A 10,551-nucleotide genomic window follows, 5' to 3' on the forward strand; every position below is an offset into this window, starting at 1 on the left:
CTTGTTTTAATGGCCGGGTGTGGGAGACCGTCAGTCTTAAAACAAAACGCTTGCGCCTTCGCCGAACTAAAAAATAAAGCCCCATAGCCTCTGTTCCTGCCCGGGGCCGGGCTACTGGGGGGGGCTGTCGGTCTTCACGGGCTCTGGGGCCGGTTCAGGGGAGGGACAGCACTTCTCAGCCCCCGCGCCGCTCCCCTAGCAGAGGGAGAGAAGCTACAGTCAGGGTTATGGGGTACTACAGCCGCACCGGGGCCAGGAGCTGCCACGCCTCTGACCCCCGCGCTCCCTCCCCCAGATTCACAGCCCCCCCAGCCCGTCCTCACCTCCTTGAGCCTCTTGCAGGGGAGGTTTTTCAAGTGGCCCCCGTCCTCCGCTCTCTCCTTCCGCTTGTTCTGATGCAGCTTCCTCTTGTCCTGCAGGGAGGTGGAAATGCCGCCCCTGGAAAGGCAGGAGGGGGCTGGGTGAGGAGGGCTGTGAGCTCAGCCCAGCCCCCAGGGTTAGCTTCAGCCCCAGCAGTGGAGTTTGCTCAGCTACAGGCAGGCGTGACAGCAGCTGCCTCTGGGGTGGAGCATGGCAGCTGTATAACAGCAGGCCCCGAGGAGCGTTCACGTATCCACAGGGGCTGGAGGCTTTAAAGAGACCAAACAGAAGCAGGATAGGGCTACCAGCCTGGCTGGGTAGTAGCCACACAGGGGTGGGACCTTGCTCTGATCTGGATCCAGAGTCGTCCTGGCCTGGAGTTGGATTCAAGGTAGAACAGCCACCCCTAGCGTTAACTCCTCCCCACTAGGCGTCCCTGCAGCTGTCACAGCTGGTGCCTTCCTGTCACAGATGCACTTTGCACACCCATTAAGTCTCCAACCAGCCCTAGCCCCACTTTACAGCTGGGGAAACTGAGACAGGGAAACAGGAAGTGACTGGCCCACTCACCCCACACAGCCAGGAATAGAACCCAGGAGTCCTGCATCTGAGTGCGCGCGCGCACACCCTCCCCGCTCAATCTTGGCCCAGTCCATTGGCCCCCCTTACCCTGCTTTCGCTCTGGCTTTAGGGCCCCAGTACGCTTCGGGATTCTCCTGGAATCGTTTCAGACCCTGCTTCCTGGATTTGGGGTTGGCGTCCTCGCGGACGGTGAAGGATGCCTGCAGCCTGGGGCGTGGAGGAGAGGGAGACAGGTGGCTGAGTGCTTTGCCGGGGGTGCTTCCGGAGCAGCCTGGGGGGCGGGGAGAGTGGATCAGCCCCACGGGCCCATTCCTCGCACACCACCCCCCTGCTGCTCTGGCTCAGACCAGAGGGCTGGGGGCCACTGGGCTCAAAGCCAGGCTAGCCCCATGTCTCCCAGCTGCTCAACACACCTGCTGGAATAACCTGTCCAGGGAAAAGTTCCTCTTTAATCCACCTTAGACAGCTGCACTGCCCTGAAGCAGCAGGGTTTGGCAGCCTCCCAGACCCTCTGCACTACAGGGGCAGGGCCCTGGAGAGGCTATCCCATCCCTCCCCGAGACCATCCCTGCCTCTTCCCCAACGAGCTCACAGAAGGTCAGCATCAGTACCACTGTTCTACAAATGGGGAAACTGAGGCACAGCGGGACATTACCCCACCCACACTGAAGGCCAGTGGCAGAGCCAGGCCTAGAACTCAGGGGTCTCAAGTGCTGGTCCAGCATTCTCCCCCCTAGGCCACACTGCCTCCCACCAGCCCCTGCCCCCAGCAGCAAAGATGGCAGCGCGCCAGGTGCTGGCCTGATTCCCTTCGAACGCCCAGGCCGTACGTGGGCTCCACGGAGAGGATGTGGAAGGCTGGGCTGGTGTCCGAGAGTCGCTCTCTCTTCACGGGATGGAGTCTCTCCTGGGGAGAGAGATCAGGTCACTTTTTTCCTTGACTTCCCCTCCCCGCAGCCCTGAACTCCCTCCACACGCAGCTCAGCCGGTGCCCCTCAATCCTGAGCCGCAACAGATAGGTCCCCCCCGGTCTCCCAAACCCTGCCTCCCCCCGCTACCTTAACCAGCCTCACAGCCAGCCAGGCACCCCATCAGCTGTGACCTGATTGGGGCGGGGGGGATGAGGAACGCTAAGTCCCCCCCACTGCACTCACCCAGCATCTCATGATGTCCCAGAGGACGGAGGGCGGCGCGTCCGTCTTGATGGCGTTCTTGCAGGCGTGGGAGAGCGACACGCGGTAGCCGGCGTGGAGGAGGGCGGATCTGGAACCGGAGGGGAGCCCTCAGGCCATGCTGGAGTGGGAACCCTCTGCTGCCTGCGGGCCCTGGGGCTCTCTGAGGTGGGGGTAGCTCAGGAGGGGGCGCTCTCCCCAGCACCCCCTAGTGGTGAGTGGGGAGGAGGAGAGACGCTCTTCCCCTGGGGGAAAATGTGCTGCTTCCAATCCCGGCCTTAGAGGCAGCGTGTCCCGGTGGAGGGGGGGGCCCGGTCTGGCTCTCTGCCCCTGCTCTCCTGGGGGCGGGTCCCCTCCTGGCTCTGTGCCTCAGTTCCCCACCCACTCCAGGGGTGTTTGGAGCAGAAGCTCCTTGGGGCAGGGGCTGCCCCGGCTCTGCCCAACGCCCGGCGCCCGCGGGCCGGTCCCGTAACGCCCTGAGTACCTGAACTGCAGCAGGGAGGGGGTGTTGCAGTGGATGGTGCTGCTGAGGCAGTCGAGGGTGTAGTACAACGGGACGTCGCTCAGCTCCTGGGCAGAGGGGAACACGGTGGATCAGCACAGGCCCCGCCCCCGGAAACCCAACTGACCACGCCCCCACCCTCCCAGACCCAAAAGACAACCCAATTCCCCAGCAGGGCCCTTCTGCCCTATGCTGCTTGTTCCCCCAGGGGTGCTGCCCCATTGGCCCCTCACCTCGGTCACCATGCTGAGCACGCCCTGGATCCGATCCTGTGTCCCGAACCGTCCTGGGTTGCTCCCCAAGGCCGACAGGACCCTCTGGACAAAAGCTGGGTCGTGGAGGGGCTCTGCCCACATGGGGCCACCCAGCTGGGGAGAGAACAGCAGGTAAGGGCAGCGTGCCCAGCCGTACGGGAGCGGGGTGCACCGGGGGGAGCGGGGGGCTCACCTGGTGCCGCTGGTGGCAGTGCTCACAGGAGGGGCCCACTGGGGGGCCAGAGGCAGCCGAGTATTTAAAACTGAATCAATCAGAACGGTGATTAGAGATCTAATGGGGTAGAGCCCCTTCCCCAGCTGCGCCCCTCCATCCCAGCCCCCCTCCAACACCCCCGAGCGCCCATCCAACCCCACTGTCCTAACCTGAGATCTCCTAGTCCAGCTCCACTCCCCCAGCTCTCCCAGGCCAGGCCCCCCTCCAGCTGGGGACCCCCCTCCAGGGACCAGTCATCCCCTCTCCACTCCCCCCATCCGTTCTGCATCTCCAGCACTGGACTCTCCCATCCAGTGGGCACTAGGTCCGAGGACAGGTCCCCGCCCGTTGCTCTCCAGGGCCAGGAATTGGAGTCAGCCCCTGTCCCGGGGTGAGGTGGAGAACCCAGAGCCCCCTACTTGTTCCCGTGGCTGGTCATCTTGCCGAGTCTCTGGAAGTGGTGCGTCCCGCAGCCCACACAGTTATACACCAGGGCCTGTTTGCTGCAGAGACAGGAGGCGATTCAGTGAACAGCAAGCAGGGGGCATGCCAGCAGGGGGCGCTGCAGGGCTGGGGGGAGGGGGAGCTCCTGGCTACTCCACTCCTAGCCTCTCCAGCAGGGGGCGCTGTGGAGAGCAGGGTGGGCTTCTTGGCCCAGTTCTGGCCAGCGCCCCAGGATGAAACGCCCGCCTGCAGGGCCCGGCTCACCTAGCAGAGGCTTTCACGGTGGCCTGGCCGGTGAAGACCCGCACGAAGACCCGGATGTAGAAGTCGGCGCTGACCGACAGCAGCGGCACGATGTAGCGCTGGTAGCAGTTGGCCCGCAGGTCCAGGCTGTGCAAGATGATCCGCAGGGCCTGCGCGTGGAAACGGGCGCTGCAGAGCCGGGCTCAAGGATCTGCCCGTGAGGCGGGAGCGGGGAGGGGTGGAGCGCTGGGGTGCGGCCCGGGTCTGGGGGCCACACTCCCCTTCCAATACTGGGCCGGATTCCCACGCCCAGCTCTGCTGGGACACGCGTGCGCCAGGTCTCAGCCCAGCCCTAGCAGGATCAGCATCGCAAGTAGGGCCCCAGGACTAAATGGGCCAGAGAGCAGGCTGAGCTCCCCTTCCCTCTGGGGCAGCGGTTCTCAAACTGGGGGGCAGCGAGTCACGTCCAGGGCCGCTGGCCCCACTGATCGACTCCTCGCCCTCCCTCCCAGCGCCTACCACGGAACAGCTGTTCAACAGCGTGCAGGAGGTGCTGGGAGGGAGGGTGAGGAGTAGGGACGGAGTGTGCTTGGGGGAGGGGGCGGAGAAGAGGAGGGGCAGGGGTAGGGCCTTGGGGGAAGGGGTGGAGTGGGGGCTGCACACCCCTGGGGAAAATTAGAAGCCAGCTTGGGGGTCCACGAAAAATTTTAAATCAAAATGAGGGTCCTCAGGTTGTGAAGGTTTGAGACCCACTGCTCTAGGGGGCAGGCAGGTGGATGGGGCGGGGCATGGAGGCAGAGGCCCCGCCCCCACTCACCATCTCGTGGCAGAACTTGCCCTTGATGGACATGGCTCCGTACTTGCTGTAACACGTCTCCCCGCTGTTCCCGGCCATCACCGCCATGTCGGTGCAGGTCACGCACAGCAGGCCTGCAAGGGGGACATCCCGGGGGCGGTCAGTGGAGGATTCTTCCCCCAGCCACCGGCCTCACCTGCTCCAGGATTGGACAACCCAGCCTAGCTGTGACTCCACCCAGAGTTCAGAGCCTGGGACAGCCGCTGGGGTCCTCGCTTCAGAGGTGGAGGAGGGAAGTGCTCTGCCCCTGGGACAGATGGAACCAGGAGTGCGGATTCCTGGCCACCCTGCTCTAACCCATCAGATCCTACAGCCAAGGCATCCGTGGAAGCTTGCAAATGTGGCAAGTCACTGCTGTGAGGAAGCTCGCAGCGCCAGCAGCCCTGGTGCTGCCCCCCGCCCCACTCACCTCCTTCACTCACCGCCTGCACGGCGGCATCCAGGAAGGTGGCAGGGCTGCCGTACGGATCCAGGTCGATGATGTCGAACGGATGTTTCTCCGCCTTCTGCTGATACATCAGCATCCTGCAGGCGGGACGGGGACAGACGCTGAGCAGGGGGGTCCCGAGTGCAGAGCCAGGGAGGCCTGCGGGGCCAGTTCGCAGCTTAGGATATCCGAGGTCTCTTATCCACCAAGCCCCCCCCCACCCACACCGCCCCTCCCCCAGCCCCTGCGCTGAGACCCCCTTATAGGGCACAGTCTCCCTGGCTTGTTATTTACTAAGTGTATTACGGTAGCACCTAAGTGCCCAGTGGTGGCCCAGGGCCCCCTGGTGTTGTACAGAGACAGAACCCAAAGACAATCTCTGCCCCAAACAGCTTCCGCCCCACCTCTCTGCCAACAGGCGCGGGTAGTTGTTAGCCATCGTGGCCGCTGGAGGCCTGTCCCGTGAACCCACCCACCCCCTTAGGTACAGGAGTCGCTACCTCACCAGAGCCAACTAGTCCCATTCCCCCCCGAAATCCTCCAGGTACAAGGCCATTCACCCTCCTGCTTCTGAGCTAGCTGGATCGGGAAGCTCAGGCCAACCCGGTGGGCGGCTGAGAACAGCCCGCTCAGTGCACGTGATGCCAGAGCGGCCCATCCCCCTCCCCCCGCTTTACCTGGCATCGGCCAAGCTCGACGTCACCAGGTGCCCGACTCCATTGAACTGGACGTTCCTCGCCATGAGCTCGACGGCTTTGGAGGAGAAATCGTTGGCCACTACAGCCCGGAGGCCAGGCACCTCCTTGGCAAAGCGGATGGAGCGGAGCCCCGAGGCGGCCAAGGCCTCCAAGATCCGCACTCCTTCCTGCGCGGGGGGAAGGGACCACATCTCAGCCGAAGCCCACACGCCCCGGGTCAGCGATCAGCGGGGAATCGAACCCTGGACCTCTGGATCCAACAGCACAAGCCCCTGATGCCCGAGCTACAAGCCCCAGGTCTGTTAGCCATGGCTGAAGCAGGCTCATCCACCTCTGCCCGCGGCCCAGCCATCACGTGGGTTACGTGCGTCAGCGCATTGGAGACTCCTGCCCAGATACCGATGCCAGGAGCCCAGTGGTCAGCTCGGGATTAGGAAGTTTCTCCATCCGCTTGAATGCCAAACTCCAATTCCCGGGCAAGGTTAGCGAGACCCTGCGCGCCCACCGAGCTGGAGGGGCCGGCGCAGACCTGCCCGGAGCTTGCTCGCACCAAGACAGGGGTTGCAGTGCCGTGGATGAAGGCAGCATAAAGCTGCAGCTTAAATAGGGAGAGGGTTCGGCTCCTCCTTAAGAACTGAGGGCGGGCTGGTCAAGGGAGAATCTCCCCTCCTCACACCCTGCTTCAGACCCAGAGGGTGTGGGAGGGCCACAGCTGCGGGGGAGCAATTTAGGGGAACCCACCCATCCTACCGAAAGAGAGATCAGCTGGTCTCTTTGGCCCGTGAACTCCTGGAGGCAGGGACCGTTTCTCTCTCTGGGCAGTGCCTGGCAAGACAGGGGCCCTGGCGCTACGGGAAAGGTAGCGCTAGGTTTATACGCACCTTGCACACTTCTCCCACTGCCGCCACCGCCCGCGTTGCTCCCTCCTCGTCGGGCGCTGGTTCCGACCCAGCCTCCTCCCCTTCGGAAAGATCCACAACCACCTTCTCGACCTTCTCCTCTCCTGGGACGGCAACTGCAAGAGACAGAGCGAGCGGTGGGGGCAGATGCGAGGGTGTCATCCGTCCCCCCCTTCCCACTCTAGCACCCCCACAGATCTGGGTGTTAAGGGGACTGGGCAGCATCTCTGGGTGGGCCTTTAGCTCTGGTGCGCAAAGAGGCCTTGCAGTTTTGGGGCGGGGGAGGACGGGATGCCCCTCTGTGCTGGGGGCCCTCCCAGGTTGAGGCGCTAACATGAAGGCCCTGAACTATCCCTGTTCCCAGCCTCTGGCCACACCCCGATCTGCCCGCTATGCCAGTGTCCTGTACTCTGGCTAGTCCCTGCATCCCAGGGGCGATAGGAAGCAGCGTAGCTTCAGTTTCGGGCTAAGGAGGCCCCTGTGGAGCTCAAATAGGGAGATCACAGAAGCAGCTTAAAATTCCCACCCGCAAGCAGCGCAGAAAGGGAATAACTGAGAACCAGAGCCGAGCACCTGGCATCCCCTGGTCCTGATGCACTGGGCTCAAGGCAGGAGTGGGACAGCAGGCCAGAGGGTCACAGGGGTCCCGACTGGCTTTGAAAGCTAGGGTGCTAGTGAGGGTCGTACGAATTTAACCATCCTGCTCACTGCATTGGGCGGGGGATATTAGAGAGAGACAGACAGACATTTCCACTTACTCTGAATCCCCTTGGCCGAAAGCTGAAGGCGAATGAATTCTGTGATCACGGCACACCTGAGGCGGAAGGTCAGAGAGAGAGAGAGACACACACAGGCCTTAGTGCCCATTAAGGCTCAGATCTAGGTCACGGCCCCTGGCGGACTCATGCTCCTGCGCAGTTTTTCCAAGCAATTCTCTCTATTGTCTTGTTAGCCCTGATTTCAAAAGTGATTGGATTTGGGGGGCCCTGATTGGAGACACGTTAAGGCCCCCCCCTCCCTCATAGCAGGTGCTTGGCACTAGAGAGGTATGGTCTAATAGGAGAAGAACGGTGGTGTTTTGGAGACCTGGGTTCAATTCCGTGCTCTGCCACAGACTGCCTGTGTGAACCTGGGTCTCGATTTCCCCATCTGTACAATGGGATAATAGCCCTGCCCAGCCTCACAGGAGGGTTGCAAAGTGCTCATATATTACCGTGATGGGGGCCAGATAAGTACCTAAGATAAACAGCTCCAGGCCCTCCTCTTACTTGTACTTACGTCAGATCTCGGTTAAACTCTTGCACGGGATTGTAGAACACTTCGTTGGCACTAGGGAAGATGATCTTCGCTTTCCCCTCCGCAATCACCGTCTCCCCAGTTTTCACGGGGCCAGCGCAGCTCCCAGCATCCATCGCTAGGTCAGATGTAGGCAGCCGCTCCTCTGGATGGGAGCCATTGGCTTCCTGTGGGCATTGCCCCTCCATGTGCTTGGAAGGACAGAGCTTTCTGGCTGGCAGATCTTTGGGTGGCGGGAATCTCCGGACCCTTCCAACCAGCTGTTTTGTTACAGTTCTGCCCAGCTGCAGGATGCAGCGTCTCATAAACCAAGCCAGTAGAGCGAACTCAGCCTTCATCAGAACATCTTGTGTCACAGCTGTCTCCAGAATACAAGAGAGAAATAGTCCCTGAAGGATCCCCAAATACTTTATAAACTACGCTCTTACTACAGTTTGTATTGTGGTACTGCACGTATGTTATTAGGTGTATTACAGTCGCACCTAAAAGTCACAAGCCACAGCCTCACGGTGTTCAGCCCCAGAACAAAGACAGTCCTTGCCCCAAAGCGCCTGCAATCTAAATACAAGAAGAGGTAACAGATGGCTATAGACAGGGGAGCAAAAGGAAACCATATCAGTGAGTGTGATGGGCAGCGGTCTCTGTACATCAGCCATTGCCAAGTTTTTTTGTAGCCCTCATGGCAAAGGAGAGTTAAGGAGGAATCTGAATTAGGACAACGAAGTGGCTTTGCCAATGAGCATGCAAATGCTACTTCTGTAGCTCTCATTCCTGTAGTACCCAAGCACTGCACAATCTTTAATGTCTTTCTACTTACAATCACTGTGAGGGAAGGAAGTGCTATTATCTGCATTTTGTGGGAAAACTGATCTAGTTAAATTGCTGCAACAATCTGGAGTGGATGCAGCCCTACCCCATAAAGGTTTTGAGATCAGCAGAACTTGATTTGGTAAATTTACCAGCACATCTTTATACTACTAAAACCACAGCCGCAATAAGGTGTGGCAATGATTTAACTACCTACGTAGAAAACAAAAATCATTGCAAAAGCAGTGTAGAGACAAACCCTTAGCTCATGAGCTCTGTAGGACAGGACATCTTTTTGTTTTGTGTCCATACAGCGCCTCGCAAAACAGGACCCTGCTCCATGGCTTGGACTCCTAGGTGTTACTGCAATACAACAGCATTGTCAGCCCCACGCATCCAAAAATTAGTCATCGCAATTTAAAAAGTTACAAGGTTGGCTTAAAGTCATCAGATTTCTTTGAAATAACACATGGGGTTCTTTTTATTTGATTTCTGGCACGGGTGCCATTGGGGTTCACATCTTCAAGCTTTTCACCACAAACTCAAGGACTAGGGTTGTCACCAGTCTAGGTTTTCCCCAGGATCGTCCCTTTTTGTGCGGTAGCTTCCCAGCTGAAACAGTTCAGATACCACAGGGTGGGCTGTGGGTTTGGAGTTTTTTTGTGTGTACCTCAGAGGTAGCAACCCTAATAAAGGGTAGATGGTTATTTTTTCTTTAAACAAAAGCTTGAGATTCTCATGTAGTCACATGAGACAAGGAGCCGAGGTTTGGGGGGGGGGGGAGGGAGAGGAGACGGACAAGCCACCAAGTATCATGAGACTTACAATGAAACTGCAAGACATCCCTCCCCCCCAGCCTGACGTTTTCTGGGAGACAGCTCAAACTGCTTGAAGGACCAGAGGGCCTCAATCCCTCAAAATTAACGTGGGGGAGGAATGGGAGGGTGATTCCGTTTAAGGAGCCGATGCCAGGTTTTGAGCCTCGTGCAAGATAACTCAGAGGAGGAGGAAAGGGGAGAATAATCCCCAAATGTCCCCCAGACTGAGGATTTGAGAGCTGAAATTTGAGATGCCCTCCCAAAAAAAGCTAAATGAATCCTGAGCCCACGGGGCCCTCCCTGGGGTGAGGGGCAGAGTATCCCCTTCCCCTAATTAACACCCCAGGCTTCCCTCACCCAGAAAACGCAGCAAGCTCAGCCTTCCCTCCACGACTTCCAGGAGCAGCTACATGGGCGGCGCCATATTGCATCCTGCGGGGAGCGATCATGTGACCCCCATCCGGCCAATGGGAGGTGGCATGTACAGGGCGGCTAGAGGGACAAACGGCTTGGCGGCTGTGACCAAACGCGACCGGAAAATCAATCCCATTGAGAATGGGTGGTGGGGCGCAGCTGAGCTAGGGACTGGGTTAAAGAGGAGTCCTGCCAGGTCGGGGGCGTGTCCCTCTTTTGAGGATCACTGTCAGGCTGCTCCCCCTTTAATGTGGCTGCATCATGACTGCAACCCAGGCAGCCTGGCGATAAAAACCACCATGGCACAACACCCATCTAGTGCCCCGCAAAATGCAGCCACGTCAAGAACGCCACATGGCAGCAGGGGTGCAAAACACGTCGCTTTGTGGACTGAGCTATGGTTCCCCACCCCCAGATCCATCCAGCAGACTCCCTGAGGTCCGCCCATATCCTGGGGGGTGGAGATCTGTAGCTGGCCCTATCCTCTCCCCCGGAGCAGAGGGGCTCAGTGGGTATAGATCTGTATTCCCATTCCCTAGTCCTCTGCACAGGCCTGGTGGTGGTA

General features: G+C 59.6%; 1 protein-coding gene across 3 annotated transcripts; it reads right to left on the reverse strand.

The window, feature by feature from the left end:
* Positions 1-5: 5 nt before the first annotated feature.
* On the reverse strand, positions 6-10,014 carry TRMT1 (tRNA methyltransferase 1). 3 transcript variants are annotated; one of them, XM_026660676.1, is made up of 17 exons: positions 9,930-10,014; positions 7,930-8,305; positions 7,410-7,465; positions 6,634-6,767; positions 5,732-5,919; positions 5,037-5,152; positions 4,589-4,701; positions 3,793-3,941; positions 3,504-3,587; positions 3,064-3,133; positions 2,850-2,984; positions 2,599-2,684; positions 2,097-2,205; positions 1,773-1,849; positions 1,030-1,149; positions 324-438; positions 6-195 (listed from the first exon to the last, which is right to left on the reverse strand). In XM_026660676.1, exons 2-17 carry the CDS (start codon positions 8,283-8,285, stop codon positions 112-114), a joined length of 1,992 nt encoding a protein of 663 aa, XP_026516461.1. In that variant the 5' UTR covers positions 8,286-8,305; positions 9,930-10,014; the 3' UTR covers positions 6-111. The 3 variants fall into 3 exon arrangements, 2 of the variants coding, with proteins under 2 accessions (XP_026516461.1, XP_026516462.1); XM_026660677.1 differs by lacking the exon at positions 6-195 and having other exon boundaries at positions 351-438; positions 1,030-1,213; XR_003370232.1 differs by lacking the exon at positions 6-195 and having other exon boundaries at positions 351-438; positions 1,030-1,213; positions 2,850-3,133.
* Between the last annotated feature and the right edge of the window lie 537 nt (positions 10,015-10,551).

This window comes from Terrapene carolina, unplaced genomic scaffold (genome assembly GCF_002925995.2).
Source record: "Terrapene carolina triunguis isolate 2854851 unplaced genomic scaffold, T_m_triunguis-2.0 Scaffold833, whole genome shotgun sequence".
In the NCBI taxonomy this organism is placed as follows: domain Eukaryota; kingdom Metazoa; phylum Chordata; order Testudines; family Emydidae; genus Terrapene; species Terrapene triunguis.

Coding starts and splice junctions, on each gene's coding strand:
- TRMT1 (XM_026660676.1), bottom strand. CDS start 8,285: ATGAAGGCTGAGTTCGCTCTACTGGCTTGGTTTATGAGACGCTGCATC. Junction 5,153..5,731: donor TCGAGCTTGGCCGATGCCAG/GTAAAGCGGGGG, acceptor TCCCGCCTGCAG/GATGCTGATGTATCAGCAGA. Junction 2,206..2,598: donor CCCTCCCTGCTGCAGTTCAG/GTACTCAGGGCG, acceptor CTCCGGTTCCAG/ATCCGCCCTCCTCCACGCCG.